At 30.2% G+C, this 20,867-nt stretch overlaps 6 protein-coding genes across 7 annotated transcripts in view; 5 read left to right on the top strand and 1 right to left on the bottom strand.

Moving 5' to 3' along the window:
• The window catches only part of LOC130443253 (ubiquitin carboxyl-terminal hydrolase 32), a 29,349-nt gene extending 25,073 nt beyond the window's left edge, over positions 1–4,276 (top strand). For both annotated transcript variants that reach the window (XM_056777789.1, XM_056777788.1), the window contains exons 18-21: positions 59–244; positions 309–803; positions 1,039–1,530; positions 1,599–4,276. In XM_056777789.1, coding sequence (XP_056633767.1) covers positions 59–244; positions 309–803; positions 1,039–1,530; positions 1,599–1,685 — 1,260 coding nt within the window. In that variant the 3' untranslated portion in view covers positions 1,686–4,276. The remainder of the gene's footprint in view (positions 1–58; positions 245–308; positions 804–1,038; positions 1,531–1,598) is intronic.
• Positions 4,277–4,803: 527 nt separating this feature from the next.
• LOC130443339 (cytochrome b-c1 complex subunit Rieske, mitochondrial-like) lies at positions 4,804–5,505 on the top strand. Its single transcript, XM_056777909.1, has one exon. The coding sequence runs from the start codon at positions 4,804–4,806 to the stop codon at positions 5,503–5,505; it is 702 nt and encodes a 233-aa protein (XP_056633887.1).
• A 409-nt stretch (positions 5,506–5,914) lies between these two features.
• LOC130442740 (uncharacterized) lies at positions 5,915–7,583 on the top strand. The gene has a single exon (XM_056777090.1). The coding sequence runs from the start codon at positions 5,985–5,987 to the stop codon at positions 7,431–7,433; it is 1,449 nt and encodes a 482-aa protein (XP_056633068.1). The 5' UTR covers positions 5,915–5,984; the 3' UTR covers positions 7,434–7,583.
• A 940-nt stretch (positions 7,584–8,523) lies between these two features.
• On the top strand, positions 8,524–9,600 carry LOC130442745 (mediator of RNA polymerase II transcription subunit 31). The gene is made up of 3 exons (XM_056777095.1): positions 8,524–8,851; positions 8,896–9,003; positions 9,058–9,600. Exons 1-3 carry the CDS (start codon positions 8,809–8,811, stop codon positions 9,387–9,389), a joined length of 483 nt encoding a protein of 160 aa, XP_056633073.1. The 5' UTR covers positions 8,524–8,808; the 3' UTR covers positions 9,390–9,600.
• Positions 9,601–11,174: 1,574 nt separating this feature from the next.
• On the top strand, positions 11,175–12,647 carry LOC130443338 (uncharacterized). The gene is made up of 2 exons (XM_056777907.1): positions 11,175–12,352; positions 12,419–12,647. The coding sequence occupies exons 1-2, from the start codon at positions 11,175–11,177 to the stop codon at positions 12,645–12,647; spliced, it is 1,407 nt and encodes a 468-aa protein (XP_056633885.1).
• Positions 12,648–15,779: 3,132 nt separating this feature from the next.
• Positions 15,780–20,727, bottom strand: LOC130443337 (uncharacterized). Its single transcript, XM_056777906.1, has 3 exons — positions 20,712–20,727; positions 17,861–17,975; positions 15,780–15,921 (listed from the first exon to the last, which is right to left on the bottom strand). The coding sequence occupies exons 1-3, from the start codon at positions 20,725–20,727 to the stop codon at positions 15,780–15,782; spliced, it is 273 nt and encodes a 90-aa protein (XP_056633884.1).
• Positions 20,728–20,867: the final 140 nt, after the last annotated feature.

The following is a 20,867-nucleotide window of genomic DNA, read 5'->3' as shown; positions in this document are numbered from 1 at the left end:
TATATTTAATGTGCTTTAATCATCAATCGTTTCGAGTGATTCTTTTATATTTGTGTAGATGTGGTTGGAGCATGAATCGGTGGCAACATGTAGAAAATTGCATGCCGAACCAATTGATTTAGACTATTGTCTTAGAGCTTTTACTTCAGAAGAAAGATTGGAGGCAAAATATCATTGTAGTAGCTGTCAGAATCTTCAACCTGCCACTAAAAAAATGCAAATTTGGAGGTTGCCACCTATTCTAGTAAGTAAAATCCAAAAATAAATTATTAAACCATATTATGATTATTAATTTTTTTTATTCGCAGATCATCCATTTGAAACGATTCGTTTACGTCAATAGAAAGTGGGTGAAAACTCAAAAAGTAGTCAATTTTCCTTTCAAGAATTTCGATCCCACTGCATACCTAGCATCAGTTCCTCAAGAAACGATCCTCAGACATCGACAGATCTTGGAAAAGCAACACGAAGAATTAGAAAAATCAACTGACGCTCAACCAGAAAGAATCGTAGAAGAAAACGAAGAATCGGGTGGTGAAATAAAGTGTTATCCGGACGACAAGTGTAAAGGACAATGCTCTAAAGACTCTAACTCTCCTTTGGAAAGTTGTAAATTGTTACATGATAGTGATAAAGGGATAAGTAGAGTGGGGGAGAGGATAAATAAGGGTAGGGCGAGATTGGAATCCACTAGTCTATTGAAAACGCCCATAATAGATGAACACCTCAAGGACTATCATAGGCATCAGTTAAAAATAGGACAGGATGCTTTTGATCTCAAGTATCAGCTATATGCTGCTGTGGTATGTACATTTTTTCAAATTATATTTCAAAATAATGGTAAAAATTGCTATGTGCTTTCAATACAAACAGTCTAGGAACTATTTCGAGTACTATAAAATTAGGATCAAAACTTGAAAATTTTAGCTTTGAAGCTATTTAAAACAAAATGTTTATTTATATGGCTTTGAAATTTTAACATAAAGGGAACAACTAATTATATTTTTTGGTGGAATTACGGTGTATTTTTATTTGTAGTGTCATTCTGGGATGCTGAATGGTGGTCATTATGTCTCTTACGCCTGCAATCCTAACGGCAATTGGTACTGCTACAACGATAGTTCTTGTCGTGAAGTCCTTCCCGATCCTGAAATCAACAGCAATAAATCGACAATTTCCCTCAATTCACGACCCTCCTCTTGTACCCCACTAGCTAAAAAGAAAAATGTTAGAAAACTAAGCTCCGATAGTGTAGCCTTTGAAGATTTAGATAAAAAAGAAAATTCAGGTTCGGTAGAAACATTGAATAGTTCCAGATCGAATTCGATGAGTTCCGTTGATAAATTAGGAACAAATTTGGACAATTACAACGAAAAATTGTTGGGAGATTCGCAATATAGCAGTAGGAAGTCTTTGAATAATTTTAAATGTCCTTATCGAGATGTGAAGATACCGAAGATAGACACTAGTACCGCATATATTTTGTTTTATGAAAGATCTGGTTTGGATTATGACCCGTATCTACCAAAGGTAAATTATAATTATACAAATTGATATGTTTTTAGTTAATTTTTTTTTTAATATTTTACTGTTAATAGGTGGTTCCTAACGGCAAGCAAGTGCCTATTGAAGACCTCGACGAAACTGATGCCGAATTAAGAAAGCAAGCATGTTCGATTCAGTAACCCGGGGTTTTTATGAGAAAAGCTCTGGTAGTTCAATTTTAAGTTTGTTAATCTGGTTGGAAAAAAAAAGTTTCCCGTAACAAAAAAATGGAAGTCATAAATTTTTGTTTACAATGTTAATATTTGCTAGTTTTTGTACATTTCTTAAAATCAGGTACAAGTTTATTATTTATTACCATTAATTAAAAACAATTATTGATCAATTTAATCAACACAATGTGTGATTTCAAATGTGTTGTTTCCTTCATCAAGTCTAGTTATAAAGGTATAAATGACAAAAATGTATAAATTAAAGTTAATGTTCAAATAATTCACCCCAAATATTGATAGAAACAAAAAATGATAATTTTTTGTTGTAATTTATCTGATAAAATTTCAATTAGTATACATAAAACATATGAAAATACAAAACTTCAAGTGACCTATTCTCATCTTACTTATTTAATACATTATTTTTGCAAAACTAAAGGTTATGATAATCATTTATCTATTCATCACGAATTATTGTCATTTACACCTGTATCTCTTCATTTGTTTTCTGTGAAATTTACTTATTTTCTAAATACCTTCAACGTATAAAGTACATTTGATATTCTATTTTGTTTTCTGGATTAGAATATATAAAAATTTTTATTTTCCAAAAATAAAAATTCTAAATGATATATAAGGTTGGGAGCTAAATATCTGACCTTTTTTTTAAATTTATGGGTTATACTTGTTGGTTTTATTGATTTTTGTTAATGGCAAAGAGTTTTAATTTAAAAATAAGTTTAGTACTACAATAAAATCTCGGTAAGATGAAAAATAATTACAAGCCGTTTTAGGCTTGAAAATATTTTTGTAAATCCATGTGATAACACGATTCAACATTCCAAATTATTATGCATACAAAGCAGGAAAATATATATTTTGGAAATACCGAAATATATCGATGAAACCTATGGCAATAATCTAATAAAATCAAACAAAAACATTGTGGTGGAACCCCAATGTTCATATTGAAATCTAATAATTTTATTTTTGGTTTTTAATTAACATTGCAAAAATTTATTCAGTGCTTTATTAATTTTTTAAAACTCTGTTGCCTATTTGTTACATTTATTATAGTTGAAAGAACTGTTAGTTATTTTTATATTTACCACAATAGTGGTGTTATATTTTTACTATTCAGTTTATTTAAAGGAAAGTTATAGAGATAAGATAAACCGCTCGGATGGGGCCGATGATGTGGTAGAATTGTCAAACTTTCATTGCAAAATTCATTCGAATCGAGATTTATTAATATTAAATGTATATCGTACTTCAATTTTGTAAATATTTTGGCTTCTTTTCAGTAGCCAGCAAATCTAATGTTTTATGTTTTACTGAAATTGAATAATAATGGAGATGACCATTTCCAGGGAAGAATTAAGAGTTTTGGAGAGGTTATTATATATCATATTTTATTTTTTAAATGAAGAAATTCTTTTCTTCGATTTTATTATATAAAAAAATGTTCTTGTAATAATTTGATTGATATTAGCTTCATATTATTTGATCTTGAATATTTTCCATGTGTTTACAATTAGACTTAAATAAATAATGTGTTAAATACCCAATTCTTTATTTTGAGATAAACACAAAATCAATGCTGGATATAAAATAAAGTCGATATTTAAAATTAGTTGATAGATATTTGAAAAGATAGGGTTCTTGAATTCAACCTTTATAAATGATCGTTTCCTCCTTATTAGTTGATTTTAGTAAAAAAGTATCCATCTTTATTAGTTCTTGAAATAATTCTGGACCACTTATATATAGTGGATCTGCCACATCATTAGAATTTTTTTCGTTTAAGAATATCCTCATTAAATTAATAATAAATAAAAAATTATTGTGATTAAGTAACGATAAAGCCTATGCCTATTTGTATAAAGATTATTTTTTAAAAAAGATGCTCGCCGTAGAGATTTTCTTTTTTCTTAATTGGCGAAATAGAATCTAAGAAAATTTTTCATGTCTCAACATTTTTACTTGGAAAATTTGTGGTTCTAAATAAAAATTACGAGCTTTTTACATTTTTGAATCATGAATAAAAGAAATATAATGAAGTTTTTAATTAAATAGTTTCATAACTAATTTTTTCAAGATGTATTGAAGTCATCTTAATATCGATGGTTTAACTTACTAATGTTGGAATAAACGATGTTATGCAGATAAATTTCATTAGCTCGTAAATTTTACTAACCTTGTTTCGTCATTTTTTTTATAGATATGCCAAAGATATTTGAAAGGAAGGTAAATGCTTTTTTAAAAAAATGAATCGACATATATATATGTGAGATAGTGTGATCTTGAATATTTATAATTTATTGTATAAGTTCTGTACATGTTCTCCTAGTCTGATATTTTTGATTCCACTATTTTTTAAGGTATTTTTAATATGTTACATTTGACACAAGTTATTTCCTTTATGTAAGTGTACATTATATACAGTCAGTTATGTACGGTGCCATTTCTAATAAAGCTTGTATATTGTTACTTTTTGTTTTATTTCATAGAATTAGTTAGAAGCAAACATTCAGTAAACGTTTCTACTACATTGGAGGAATAGATCCAGACGATTTTTTAAACGTACACAAATGAATCAGGGTTTATATGATAAACTTATTGGTGACAGACTTAAGAAAACCTTTATATTTTGCGTGTGGGATTAGATCAGGGAGTTAGTCACCAGTTCTTTTAATGGAGTTTTAAAATGAGAAAATCCAATTAATCAATTACCATGTACAACCACAAACTATACTAGTCAAGTGAAGTTATTTTTTTGATGTTCAGCGCGTAAAAAGTAGAAAGTTAGTTAACTTTGAAGATTGTGTGTATTATCACGGTTACTTAACTAGTTTTGACATTTATGAACGTCTAGATCGCATCATGTTCGCGTTGTATCTATATACCGCCTTTTTAAATTTTTAATTTATTGTAAAAATAATATTACACTCGTAGCGCGTAAGCTTGTCTTACCGTCAAATATATGACAATTAACGTAATGCTATAATAGTCATTTTTTCGCGAATACAGTTTTCATCCCCCTAAACTTAATAACAGAATTATTAAACCAGATATCTGTGACTTTAATATGTTACAGTCTAAATTGTCACAAAAGATATTTCAAAATCTTTACAAATACCATATCAATTTTTTTACATTTCGTGATTTGGTATGTTTAAGCGTTATTCGATATGCCCATACCGATATTAAAGTTCCAGACTTTGCCCGCTATAGACGATCAAGCGTTCGATCACCTACATCTATCACAAATGATTCTGAAAATTCAAGAAAGGTTTTCTCTAATTTAATAGTATTCGCCGCCGGATTAATGGGACTATATGCAACGAAAGCTGAAATATACAGATATGTTACTTTCATGAATGCTTCTGCAGACGTATTGGCTCTTGCCAAAATAGAAATAAAACTAAGTGAAATCGCAGAAGGACGATCTGTAACTTTCAAATGGAGAGGACGGCCGTTGTTCGTAAGACACAGAACAGAAGAGCAGATTCGTATTTCTAGAGAAGTTCCTTTATCTATCCTTAGAGATCCAGCTACTGATGAAGATAGATGCACAAATCCCAAATTTTTAGTCGTGATTGGAGTATGTACTCATTTAGGATGCACACCTATACCAGATGCAGGAGATTTCGGACCAGGAGGTTATTATTGTCCATGCCATGGCGCTCATTTTGACGCAGCAGGACGAGTTAGAAAAGGTCCAGCACCAATAAATTTGAAAATACCAGAACATCATTATCTAAATGAAGATACCCTAGTTGTTGGTTAGTTTTAATTATGAAGTATATTGTCATCATATAAAAGGTTTTACACTACATAATCCGGTTTTTATTGTTAGTTTTTATAATATGAATAACAAAATTTAAAGGGGTTTTAAAAAAATATTTCTAGTGCACATACAACCAGTAATACAAATATGTATATTGTATTGTTTGCTACATTTTATTTCCCTTTCGCGTCGCAACTTATTATATATATGAAATTGTGAAAAAATAAAAAATGAGAAGATCAAAATAACACCTCAACAAAGAATTTAAATTAGTCACATACATATTTAAACTATATTACGTGATTTAGATACTTAAAATTTTTATGTAGCAGCCAAGATCATTGAATTTAACTCAATGATTTATATCTATTTCCTTTACTTTGTTTTTATTTGTCTATGGTTTGCACTGCAAATGCTTCTCAAACTTTTCTGTTATTTTACTGAATAAGTGTCAATAATTAAATTGTTCTGGTTTAAATATGCCTCCTGCAACAAAGAAAGATTGTGGAATAATCTTATTCGATGTGGCATCTTCAAAAAAGCATGAACTTCTTAGTGAGCTAATAAAGTTTGCAACTTTTAAATATTTTTTAAACACTAAAAGTTTGTACAGATTGATACTAGTAAATTCAGCTGAAACGTCCAACCCTAAAAAATATCCTGGTATATTCATCTCAAAAATTGAAGATTTAGATCCAAAGGCAATAGTAGAATTAATAGAGAATGCTGAAATTGCCCAATCAGATTGGTTAAATGCTGTGTCTTTGGGAATTCACTTTTTAAAAGAAGGATTACAAATGCCGGGATTAATCACCTTACAGTTAATATATTTCACAACTTTAGATTCATCAAATGGATCCAGCTTAAACGAAGAAAATATTGCACAAATTATATCGCAATTAAATGAAGATGAAATGTATTTTTATTTAATTGGACCAAACGTCCAATTTCCTTTCATAATAAATAACAATTCTGTATCAAAATGTATGAAACAGCTACAAATAGATGAAATGAACGAAAATTTAGTTGTTGCTAAGAAAATAGTATCTGAAGTTAACACTGCTGTAATGTGCAATAGCACACTTGGTATACATTTTATAGTCACTTTTAAAAAGCATCAAGGGACTCAACCTTGTCGAGTGCCAATTGCTATAGGTACTAAATTATCTATACCAGTTAGCACATCAAAAATTTACAGAAAAGATATTTCTTTGAGTTTACAATTGGATACAAAAAAAATTTTTGATAAGACACTAGCGGATAATAGAGATGTAAAAATAGAGGAAAGTGATTTGATAAAAGGAATAGTTCTTCATAACAAATGTATACAAATAGAAGACGACATGTTTAAAATGGATACAAAAAGGTGTTTCGATATCATAGGATTTACTAGCAAAAAATTCATTCCAGAACCATATATTGGCTGTAACGAAACATATTACATACTTCCCGAATTGAGTGATAGTGATTACCATTTATTTACTCACTTAGTGAATGTGTTACAAGAAACTAATAAATATGGTATAATAAAAAGAGTTTATGCATGTAATAATAACCCTAAATATTATGTACTTATCCCTAATGTGGATCACAATCCTAAATGTTTAACGATGATAGGACTACCATTTGGAGAGAATTTAGTACCCCATAAATATAATAGTCCTGTGAATAAAAAATTAGAAGAAGGTGATGATTTCTGTGCTTTTTTTAATAGTCTTATTATCGATGATACAAATTTTGACTATAGAATTTCCTTAAGTCCCACTATGATGATAGGGTTTTACCAACAAAAAATTATTAATGCTACTGCTAAGAAGTATCTTGAACGTGATTTGCATTTTGAAAATCTGGACAGCGATTCTTACTGTTTGGAACCAGAAAGATTAGAGGATTTTAAACAGCTTTGGCCTGAAAGATTAGAGGATTAACTTTCTAAATAGGTATATGAAAAGAAATATTTATTATTCATTGAATTATTTTGTCTAAATAAATAGTTTAAATACTGTAAAGAATTGTTATTGTATAATAAATAGTAATTAAATTTAATGTTTATATATATTTATAATAAAAGTATAAGATTTCAATTTTTGTTTATTTTTATTTTGAATCACAATTAGCATTGTCCACAGGATATGATTTTTAAATACGTTTCATTCTATTTTGAAAATATAGGATATTTTATATAATTTATTTAGATATTTCAAAGTTAGGAGAGGCGAATTATTGCAGCCCTTATCAGGATAAGATTTTGTTTAATTTTATTTTTCTTCATTATTCGTTCGATAGCTAGGATAAACAGTTATTTTTGTAAACCATCTATTTGAAGCTTATAATTATTATTATATTATGAAATATTTAAAAATGTCAACTTGTTCCACACGTAGATTCACAATTTTGTTTTATAATATTTAGTAAATTTGAAGAGAAGAGAGAAATGCTTTATTATCATAAAATTTGTTACAATTTGTACTCAAAAGCTTGTAAAAACTAAAAACAAACATAGGAATAACTAAATAAAGATAAAACAAATAAACTAAAATTTCAATTTAAAGAAGGAAACCACAATGAGTAACAAAATTATTACATAGCAAACATTAAACCAGTAAGCAGCATGCCCGGAATTGAATATTATTATTAGAATAGAAATTGTTTACAGAGCAGAAGGCACTTTTTAGTAAATATGCCCTCAAATTATTGCAGAATGCGAAAAAAGATGATATCGATTTGATTTCAATTGGTATTAAATGATTGTGCATTTTTTTGTATTGTAAATATTGAGCCCTTAACCAATTCTGAACGTGGAGTGCAAGAGTAAGTAAGGAAGAGTCAGTTTTTTTAATCTTTTAAAGAAGTCCCTGCAGTGAGCCCTGCTGTTTACTCCGAGTAAATATCTAACAGCTCTCGTTTGTAGTTTGAAGATTTGTTCAAATTGAGTCGCACCACACGTACCCCAGAAGAGAAGGTCATATCGGAGATATAACTCAATAAGTGCATAATAAACTGTTAAGAAGATGGGTAATAGTAAGTAGGGCAATAGTAAGTTAGCTATCATTCACCACCTCTTGTAGGACAAAACTATATTTTTTAAAATAACACATTTCAATTCTATGTACACAATGGATTTAATAGCTATTTTATGTACGTATATAATTAGATAACGCTTCAAGTTATTCATTTTAAGAAAGATAAAAACAGTAATTAACCTGTAATAGAAATAATAGTAATAAATATCCTTTCATATTGCAAAATGTGCTAATTAATTACACCCTGTATATCATGTGTTGAGAAGCCATAGATAAATGAATGTTGAAAAACAAAACAAAAATGGCAGCGTTAGCAGGGAAAGGTACGTCTAGCAATAAGAAAAGTTTATTTTAATCTCTTTAAAAGGTTGGAATTACGTTTCAGGTGTACCAGAAACTGAGGAGCAACAAAAATATCGTTTTCAGGTAGAATTGGAGTTCGTTCAATGTTTAGGGAACCCAAATTATTTAAATTGTAAGTAGTTAACCTCAAATTTTTTCCTACTAATTATTATCAAGTTTAATTTAGTTTTAGCACAAAGGGGTTATTTTAAAGACAGTACATTTGTGAATTACTTGAAATATCTGCTATATTGGAAAGAACCAGAATATGCAAAGTATTTAAAATATCCTATGTGTTTATACTTTCTGGATCTCTTACAATACGAACATTTTAGAAGAGAGTTAGTAAACGCACAATGTTCTAAATTCATCGACAATCAACAAATTCTACTGTGGCAGCATTATACTAGGAGAAGAAGTAGATTATTAACAACTTCTACGGTAAATGGTAACATGGAACAAAATAACAGTTTGCAGAATAGTCAAAGTAACGGGCTGATGAATTCAAAGATATCATAGAAGTTTATAGTTTTATAGATTTATTTATAATTTTTTTTAATATGGAATTATTTAAGTAATTATAAGTCATTAAAATATTTGCTTAAATAATGTATTTACAGTATTTTTCTTATTAAATTGTTAATCACCTCATACATTTTCAACTCTCAAATATATACAGAATACTATACAGAATTTTTTTTCATTTGTTAATAAATGTTTTTTCCTTTGATCCAACAGTGTTTTAATATTGGTTGTGAATTCAGAAGAATTTTTGGTTAATTGGAAGTTTATTTAACTAACAACAACATTTGCAGCAGCCCTTTTCACATTGCTCTGTAGGTGGGTTATTTTGGATATAATCTTCATTGAATTTCGATTTTTATAATATAAAAGTAATCTGTTAGATACTATATACTGATGAATTCAACTTTTAATTCAATGCTACATTCATTTTAATCATAGAGTTAATATTAAAGATAGAACGGCGTCTACATGAGATAGTACTAAGGAAGAGAGAGAAAGAGCATCGGTTTACTACTATATATCTCTATCTACTTGCTGTTATAATCAAATCATTATTATTCTTCATTGTTGTTTCCACCACTTAGAATTTTGATGTGATGGCAATCTAATCAGAGTAGAAAGAGATAGAAAGTGGTATACTGATGTTCTTTCTCTCTCTATCAACAGTTCCAGCACATTTGAATAAGCTCCCATAAAGACCTCTAGGTCTTTATTATTAACACTATGGTTTTAAAATAGGAGAAGATATTTGGAGTTGGCAATTTTGTTGATAGGTCAAATTACAGTAGATTTTAACTCAATATTTTTGAGAGTGGATCTTGCAAATAATCAGTCTCCATTTTGTTATTATTTGCTTTCGTGGTTTCTTGTTGTTTTATTAAATCATAAAAATATTTCTTGTTACAACTAATTTTCCAAATACTCCAGTAGACTTTTTCATTCGCCCACACAAAGAAAGTGAATTTTAGCTTACTACATTTTACTGAACTTTTTTTTCATTGGAATACACTGTTTCAACTGAAGAGTTCATATCAAGGATGGAGAGCGAGATCTGTAAGGAGTAGTACTATTGAAATAGAGAGAGAGCATCGGTTTACCACCCTCTATTTTTCTCTACTCGCGATTAAAATAAAAAAATGGTTATTCTCTTCCTTTCCCGCTCTCGTCTATCGAAACTTCGACATCATGACGATTCTATCAGAGTAGAAAACAGAGAGTGGTACACGAATGTTCTTTGTCTTTCTATCAGCAATTTGCATCCAGTTGAACAAGCTCTCTCTATTATCTAAAATTAATTTTATGGTTTTAAGCTAGGAGAAGTTATATGAGGTTGGAAATTTTGTTACTTGGTCAGATTTTAACTAAAAACTTTTCAAAGTCTCAATATGTTATTATTTGCATTCGTGGTTTCTTGTCGTTTCAAGATAGTTAATATTACAAGCACTAGACTTTCTCATTCGCTCACATAAGAACGTGTCTATTAACTTTATTACTATTAAATTTTTAGTTCATTACTTTTGGAACTTATTATTTTGTTATGGTTAAAATTTTATGTCATCGATCTCAAAATTTTTAATGGTATCTACTTGAACTATTGAAGTTTCTCAAAATTGTCAAAAATAGACAATAGAATTTTTATATCACTAAATTAATTAATGGTGATATATTTTTTGAGGCGTTGGTGTTACTGGGATTGTTGATTGTATACATATAACCTTAATTTGTGACAAACCAGCATTTTAGTAAATATTTATCTATCAAATAAAATATTAAATAAAAATGGCACCAATATTTAAAAGAGATTGTGGTCTTGTTTTATTTGATGTGGGTTCGTCAAAGAAAGAAGAACTTCTTGATGGTCTAATACAATTTTCGACTTTTAAATGGTTTATGAATTCCAAAAATTTGTATAGACTTATTTTAGTTAATTCGGAACAAACCTGCAATGAGAAGAACTATCCAAATATATTTACAACTGAAATTGAAGATTTCGATCCTAAAGCGGTTACTAAAATTATAGAAAACGCTAAAGTGGCAAAATCTAATTGGTTAGATGCCTTACTTCTGGCAATTTATCATTTAGAAGAAGCTGTAGGTATGAACGGTTTGATAACTTTACAACTGATTTTTTTCACTACATTGGACGTCATATATACACCAGTTCTAGATGTATCTAATATTCAAACAATTGTGTCAAAACTCAAAGAACATAATATGTTTCTTTATATAATAGGACCAAACATAGAATTACCTTTTGCAATTACATCTCCAGGCTTAGTGAAAAAGTGTATGAAAGAAATACAAGTTGACCAGAAAAACCAAAATTTAGTTGTTGCCAAAAGAATTGTAAATGAGGGACCTAATTGTTTACTTTGTAACACAAAAATTGGTTTACACTTACTGATCAGTTTTAAGAATTCTCACGGAAGTCAGCCATGGAGAAAACCATTCACTATTGGTCATAAATTATCAATTCAATCTACTACTACAAAGATTTACAGGAAGGATATTTCTCTAAAAATGTATTCACCAGTTCAAAGGAATTTTGTTAAAACTTTGGCAGAAAATCGAGATGTAATAGTAGAAGATTCTGAAATAATTAGGGGAATTGTTCGCCATGGAACTTGTTTGAAAATTGATGAGGAAATGTTTAGAATTGAAACTGAAAGTTGTTTTGAAATTATGGGGTTTACACATAAGAAATTTGTTTCAGAGACATACTTAAGAGGAGAAGATACATTTTATGTACTACCAAATGAGATTTTCAATGATAGTTTTCAAATATTTACACATCTAGTGAACATTTTAGCTGAAAGTAATAAGTATGCTATTTGCAAAAGGGTATATAGTACAAACAACAAACCTCGTTACTTTGCCCTTATACCTAATTTGGATTTTGATCCGAAATGTTTTACTATGACAGGAATATCATATGTTGATTATTTAACACCACATAAGTGTGAAGTACCAAATTCTCCTAGAGAAAAAATTAAACAGGATGATTTTTTTAGATTTTTTTCTAGTTTAGTTATTGACAATAAAGAATCAAAGACTGGGATTTCTATAGGACCTACGATGATGATAGAGTTTCATCAACAAAAACTAATTAAAGCTACAGCTGAGAAGTACTTACAGAAAAAAATAAACTTCAATGGAATGGATGAATATCTATCTGCGCCAACAAATAAATTTTTGGAAACTTTGAAAAGATCTTGGCCAGCAAGAAATTTGGAACCTCCATCAAAACATTAATTAGTGTTATAGAAACTGTGAAAAGTGAAGAATGTGTTATGTAACTCTGCCAATTTCCTCTCAACTTGAAAGCCTCAACCTTTTCAGTGCTTTTCTACCCAAAATGGCATTGATTGTTAATGCTGATTCTTTGTATAAATAAAAAAAACAATGTAAATAAACAAAATGATTTGCTCAAATTACATATGACCATGTAGGACACTTGTGCCAATCTAGTGACAAAATATATTTTCCCTTTAGGTAGACTTTTAAATGATTAATTCCCTTGACTGATATATGTAAATTGTCAAATTAGAAAATGTTAAGTTTATGTACTGAACAAATTATTTAGTAATTGTGTGATTAGGTTAAAATGATTTTTTAAATGTATAAATGATTGATAAATAAAAATCTTTTCATTTGTGGTAGAATTCTTTATTATTTTTAATGTTCATTTATAAAGGGACGGTGGGGATGTTTGTTACAATTTACTTTTTCATTATGTTAGCTACAATTTGAGTTGAAATAGCAATTTGTCTACTTCGGAATGGTACTACTTGAAAATTAATTACATAAAAAAATAGAATTATTCTAATATTTTATCCTCCCATATACCCAAAAGTGTCCCAATCTTTCTAACTTGGGATGGTTTTGGACAGTGTTAGAATAAAATTACTTAAACTTTGATTACATTTTTATTATATATACTGAAATTTAACGATAATTTTTTATTATAGATATCTAAGAAATTCATAAGATTCTCTTGGGGAAATTTTCCCCAAACTTTCTAATGAGCTCTCTAATTCTGTTGCTCTTTTTGGATGTTAAACTTTATTTGTCTTTTCAACTACCTTTTTTTGTTTTTCTTTTTCTGTTGCTTCCTCTTCTTCTTTACACTATCCACACATTGTGATATGTTGTTCTCCAATATTCCCAGAAGTGTCACAATCCTACCTAACTTGGGGTGGCTTGGGATAGTGTTAGAGGAGGTTTGGGACACATAAACCAACGAAAATTACTTGAAAGTTTATATTAACATTTTTACTATATATACTGAAATTTCCCTCAAACTTTCTATTGAGCTCTCTATTTCTGTTGCTTTCTTTGGATGTTAAACTTTAACTGTCTTTCGAAGTTACCGGGCAACCTATCCTCTACCAACCTTGGCCAACGTCCACTGTACGCCTCTGGGATTACATTTTTTAAGGAGTCTCGGTATCTGATGTACCAAGTATCTATTACCATAAATCTTTTTATTCTCAAGCAATAGTAAATGAATTGTGCAACTTAGAATAATGCAATTGTACTGATGTCAATAAATCTATTACTATATTATTACCCAACATACTTTTCAAATAGAAATTTCTGATTATAAATGTATGAAAAGCTGGTAAATAAAAAAATTTATCTAATTTATTCATTTATTTGAATGAAGTAACTAACTTAACAATGGAATCTACAAAAAAACCAAAAATATGTAATTCAATTACGAAAACAAGTATCACAAAGAAATAAAAAATGCAAAAATAGTTATTTATGCAATAAGTGAGTAAAATAATATTTTTTTTACGAGTAGGACGGTTTGACCGGTAATTCCTACGAGTGAAAAAAAGTTGCTTTACTCACGAGTTTCATACAAAATCTTCTCTACGTCCGCATACTTCAAAAAATTCGACAAAACATGAATTTCTATTTTGTAATAGTAATATTAAAAGTACAACTGTGAGCATTATTAATTTGAAGTGAAGAAGTTACATTGGTACTTGATTTGGCAACATTTAACGAGTTCAAATAAATAACATCGTCTACAGTTGTATTAGTATTTATTGGATTGTTGGTAGGATAGTGAACATTTACAATGTTGCTTGAAGTCGAACTAGTTGTTCCCGTTAAAATTTTTACTGCCGAATCCATTTTGTTTTTTATTGAGTCGTCCACGTAACCCTCCGCAACTGTGTTGGATTTCCACTCAACGTGCTTCTTTAGTTGAATAATATCACCACCGGAATCCACTAATAGAGACGCCGAAGAGCGTCGAAATGTATGCCCAGTGTAGTTTTTTGGATTAGGTAAATTCAAATATGTTGCGATAAGCGAGGGAATTTTTGAAAAGGTATTAAAACCTACAGCTTGGGTTTTGCATTTGTCATTTTTATACTGCAAAAAGAAAATGATGTGTTTTGACATTTGTGGGTCGTTGGTCTTAATATTTTTTATAAATGTTTACCAAGTTTAATCTATTGTCAGATATTTCACCAATAATTGTAAATCGACGTTGAACATTAATTTTTGTATCAGGTATTGTGATAACTAAAATATTTCCGGTATTATTAATATCGTTACACTTCAATTTATATAATTCCTCTCCGCAAAGCTTGCAACAGAAACTTATTAATTTCTTCACGGGCAAATGTTTTACATTTTTTGGTCTATAGCCAACTGATTTATTTTTCAAATATGCAATGAGTTTCAAGTATTTACTGATGCCCACGTCGTTATTTATCATTAGGGTGCCTTTTAGTTTTGAATAAGTCGACCAAAGTGTTGAAGACTTCCACATTTTGGATTTAGTTTCAAAGTAAGCTAGTAACACTCTCTGTGAAGCTGCCTTTTCTAGTACGCCACTCCATAAAAGAATCATATTCCTTTAAATACGGTTCCCTGGATTTCTCAAGAAGAACTTTCTTCACTATTATTCTCCATCACTAATAGTAATACTACATTCCTTTTAACTAGACACAAAACGATTTTCTTGAACGAGTATCAAGAAGTTTATCGGAGAAACGAATTGACGTGAGAAAGAAACCGTTCACAGCCCACTATTTTGATAAAACAATTTTATAATTGTGTTAAAAAATGACACGTTACGGCCCTTTCTTTAACGTAAAAGCGTGAAAAAATTAACCGCTACGGTACTTTTTTTTCACGCTTTTTGACCGATTTAGAAGTTAATTGCTTTATGAAAGCAAATGTATGAAAAAAATGTGAATTTTATAACGGACGTAGAAAAAGTAATTTTTATTTATATAATTGTAACAAAAAGTTTTTGAATTGACCTAATAAATACAATAAATATATATACAGTAAAACTATTAACGAAATGTTTTGTAGTTTCAGTTCAATAATAAAATAAATATCCATAATTATTTTTTTCTAATAATCAAAATCGTCGTCATACTCATCAGAATCGTAATCCGCACCAGGTGGAACAAAAGCCCCATTTAAAGCTTCGGAAATCTGTTCTCCAAAACCTACCCTCGTTGCAATGCCATATATAACCCTCATTACAGTCAGTCTGAAACACAATTTTGAAACCGAAAGTGTAACAAAATGTAGTCTGGAGAGTTAGAGGGTAAATAGTTTTTATATGAAATAGTATATTACACTACAAGGGTGAAAGTTACATTTTCGGCCCTGCTTGAGACTAATTATTTCAATCAATATTAAATAATTACCCAATCTAGCCTAAATCATGGGGCTTACTTCACTGAATTATAGGTTATTCCAAGTCACGTATTTTTGACGTCTCGGCCATTTTGTGTGTGGGGCAAATAAATATTATTTTACCAAGGTATAAAGAAAAAATAAGGATAATAATATATATATATATATATATATATATATATATATATATATATATATATATATATATATATATATATCGTATAGTATAGGTGATTTATCGAAAAACGTTTTCCCCCCACCCCTCTAGGGCACCCTCTAAGCGTGCAGTCTCGTTATTTAAAAGTCAGACCTCGTATGTGCAAATCATATATAATGTGTTTATTAGAATGGCGATATCTCAGGAATGGTAACTCTTAGAAAAAAATCATACTGAGTATTTTTGTAGCGAACTTTGAGATCTATAATTTTATTGTGAGGCTTTTTTTCGATAAAACTTACCGTTTTCGAGAAAAATACAAAAAACATCACATTTTGACTTTTGACCACGAATAACTTTTGTAGTACACAGGATCGATGAGGATTTTTAAAAATTTATTTGTAATGGTAAATCCCAGCAGTCCACCAATATTTGGCTTTCCGAGAATGTTTGTTATTTGACCACTATTTTTATGTCTGAATTGACCAGTTCAAACATTTTACTACATGTCGTGTAGTGCTTCATCATTTTGTTACTCTCTTATTCATAAAAATAAACCATAGACAAACAGAAAGTGATCAGTTTTTGTCGTTATAAGAACAATAAAAAACCGACTTAGTTTTACAGACCAGAACTCATCTGCACCAATTGAATAATGAAGTTCACATGATCCGGAAGTATAATATTTATTGAACTTTTTCATAAAATAAAGATTTCTAACGTATATCTAGTTAATTAGTGAGAAACTTCCATTGTGAATGATAACTATTTATCTTTAGACTATAGGTCTATGATTTCCAAAGTGGTCTAGGTGAACCTCCATGGTCCAAGAGAAGCAATACAACAGGAGTATTTGTAAATTTCGTATATTAATCTTCTAAACGGTTGGGAATCAGTTATGAGGTCATTAACGTGATATTGAATTCTGTCTTACCATTCTTGAGACGAATTTACCTCTGTACGGAATCGGAACTTCTGCACCTCTACCAATCCATCGATTCGGAAAATGGTTATTCAACCAATTACGACACTTATTAATTTGTTGCTGCTCAGACATTAACTTTAAATGATTGTTGGAAATGTGATATATTTTTGACATGTGGATTCTCATCACACAAGTAGTGTTCATTATGGGAGTTAAACATACCTCGTCGCGTAAAAAAATACATTTTAAAAAATTTGAATTGAGGGCTGGATGTTTGACAAAAATCCACTCCAACCGGTAGATTGTCTGGCAAGATCTCTTGGACTTGTCTGTAATGAGAAGGATGTAGCTGTTGCCAGTAGTTGGGGCAAAAAAAGAAATTTTTTTACTGAGCAAACCCCAAATATTTTTCAGTTTCCTATCTATCCTAGAGACGGGATTACCTATTTTTGAAACACCCTGTATGTATCAACTAAAACTAGCAATAGGGATTTTGAAAGTTGTCTACGAGGAAAAACAGTTTAAGAACTTTTGCTAAAGGTCATAATCAATTTCCTACTACTTTGCCTATAGTCTCAGAGCAGCTATTTAAACACACCGATTCACATAATATTACAAACGCTGGATATATTATCTGTATATTAGTTGTGGTTATATATTTATGTATTCATATTCCTGCCTCCAAAAGAATTTAAATCAATAAATTACCTTATAAAGTCAACGGGATTTGTTTCCTTTTGTCTCAAAAGTTTCTTTTTACTGTGCTTCTTTTTCTTAGCTTCACAGGCACAAAACAAACAAATAACAATTACGATTATAAGAACTGTGCAAATATTCTTCATTTTCTTCATGATATTATAAATTAAAGTATCTAAAAGATATTAAAACGTTTTGAGCAGTTCTTCATGTATGGTACATTCAGCACTGATAATTAAATTTTAATATTATACTTCTTAAGGATTATAAATGTAACTTTGGACTAGATATAAGTGAACTTTTTCGTTGACTATTTTATATAAATGGAAGTACACACATATTCAATGAATTTCAATTTCAAAAGTACAGTTAGTTGTTTGGTAAGATATACGTTAAGTAGGTTTCAAAAGTGTGCCGTTTAACTTGAGGATATATTATACAGGGTTATGTTTAACACGTATTATCAATTTGATACATGAAAATTCTTTACTACATACAGGGATTCCCAAATTGTAGTGAGATTTCTAAATTATTATCTCATTGTGAAATTGTCATGATATTGGAAAAGTTGATGAATGTGTTAACTAGTAATTTCACTAAATATGATATTAGGTATATTCAGGCTCGGCCTGAAACCATTTGGGCCTAGAGTTAAAACATGTGAAAGGGCCACTCTACCTTGCGGTCTGGGGCACCACTCAGCAAACTGTGGGTGCGAGGAAAAGTTGTTATACGAATTAATAGATAATATGATTTTTGACTTTTCGTTCTAAGAATATTTTTAACCCAAGTCACTTATAGGCCCTCTACATCCGGAAGAATCTCCAAAAAAATACGGCTCCAATTTCAATAAATGGCGATTTCTGGACCCCACCAAGTGTGGGGGGAAAGTAGTGCTTCTATATATCAATGACTAGGATATGTCAAGACAAGTGATGACGACTCAAAATTTTAGAAAAAAAAACAAAATTTTGAACCTTCTTCCGATTTTTTCTCATATATTTTCCCCTAAATTTTATGATGCGATTATGGCGATTTTTTGTTTACCAAACATACTTCCCCTTTTTTCGCTATCGTGTATGGTAAAAAAGTTGCATCCCCTCAAGGACCGTGATCTAAAAATTCCATTTTTTGGCATCCTCTAGACCCCTACAAAAAGGGGGGGAAAGAACAATAATTCACATGTTTTTAGAATGAGAAAAATCCATGAGACTGGTGTATGTGCTTTTGAAAAAACAACCAGGGGGGCCATTGGTAGAAATATATTTTATAAATATAGAGAGAGATTGGTTGGTTAAATTTGGTAGGGAGAATTGTTATAAGAAGGAGGGTTTGTTGGAGTTGGCCCTGATATAGGAATTGCTCCTCTGCAGAGATATTTTATATTAGAATTTGATATCTGAAAGCTAGGCTATATTGGGGACAAGATGGGAAGGTGGGGGGAGGTCATAGATGCTAATTTTTTTCTCAAAATTCGATTCTGTATCCACCCATATATGTTTTTTTAGCATGCGTATCTAACAAACAGTTCTTGTTCGTTATTAATGGGAGGTTGGCAAACAGTCCAGATTGAGTAAGTGAACATGAACATTTTTTACGCTTCTTCGGTTGGGTGCCAATAGTCTTCTTCGTCACTGCACCTGTTTCCGTAGTTCTCAGTGGACTCTACCGCTATGAAGTTGCTATATACAAACTGTCGTAGCCGACTCTCACTTCAATTTACACAGTTTATAAACACTTTGCTAGGCTACTGTGGAAAAAGTTTCAATATAGAGTCAAACTTTTAGAGGTCCCACCAAAAGCAATCCTATACTTTTCATTTTCCGCAAAATCTTTGTTTAAAACTCATCTTCGCTCACTCTAAAATATCAAAATAATCAAATTTGTAATTTCGAACTGTTGAAATACAGTCCACTTCATTTTTTGATTTTTCACCAGGCTTTGTTTTTTTTTCTTAAAGTCCAACTCTAGCTCTACATCAATGTCATTTTCATCCAGATTAAGATTAACTTCACTAACATAGTTTTTTGTTTTCGCATAAAATGTCTGTTATTCCTTCTTTAAACAGTGTTTTTTAGTAAGTTCCAAGCTAAAACATAGTCAATGGTTTTACTTTGCAACTTCTTAGAAACAGAGAAAGTAACTAGAAGGAAATTTAGTAAATTAAAGTTTTCATACTTGGGCCATTGACTTATTAGATTTCTAGCCGTGAATCGACATTTGCTATCAAATGTTCCATTAGAGATCTCTTTAAAACTACTAAAGGATTCAGCTGAATTTACACTGATTTCACTGATTAATAATTTTTCTTCAACAATTGATGAAAGAACTTTTGGGTCCTCTCGGGCCTGGGGCACTCACGATCGGAGACTTTGGACCAAGTGACTAGAAGGAAATTAAGTAAATCAAAGTTTTCATACTTGGGCCATTGACTTATTAGATTTCTAGCCGTGAATCGACATTTGCTATCAAATGTTCCATTAGAGATTTCTTTAAAACCACTAAAGGATTCAGCTGAATTTACACTGACTTTACTGATTAATAATTTTTCATCAACAATTGATGAAAGAACTTCGGGGTCCTCTCGGGCCTTGGGCACTCCCGATCGGAGACTTTGGGCCAAGTGACTAGAAGGAAATTTAGTAAATTAAAGTTCTCATACTTGGGCCATTGACTTATTAGATTTCTAGCCGTGAATCGACATTTGCTATCAAATGTTCCATTAGAGATCTCTTTAAAACTACTAAAGGATTCAGCTGAATTTACACCGACTTTACTGATTATTATTTTTTCATCAACAATTGATGAAAGAACCTCGGGGTCCTCTCGGGAGCACTCGCGATCGGAGACTTTTAAACCTTACCAGTTCGGGCCTGCATATTTTATTCAGTTTTGAAATGTTTGAAAATTATTTCAAACTATTTGAAATAAAGCAAATATTGCAAAAAACCATTGTATGTGGTAATTTTTTACTTCTATTTGTCTTATGGAATTATCTATTTGAAATAAAATATCAAAT

This window comes from Diorhabda sublineata, chromosome 4 (assembly GCF_026230105.1).
Source record: "Diorhabda sublineata isolate icDioSubl1.1 chromosome 4, icDioSubl1.1, whole genome shotgun sequence".
Classification (NCBI taxonomy): Eukaryota; Metazoa; Arthropoda; class Insecta; order Coleoptera; family Chrysomelidae; genus Diorhabda; species Diorhabda sublineata.
Note: the sequence above shows the minus strand (reverse complement) of the source record. Positions and strands in the feature narration are given on the sequence as shown.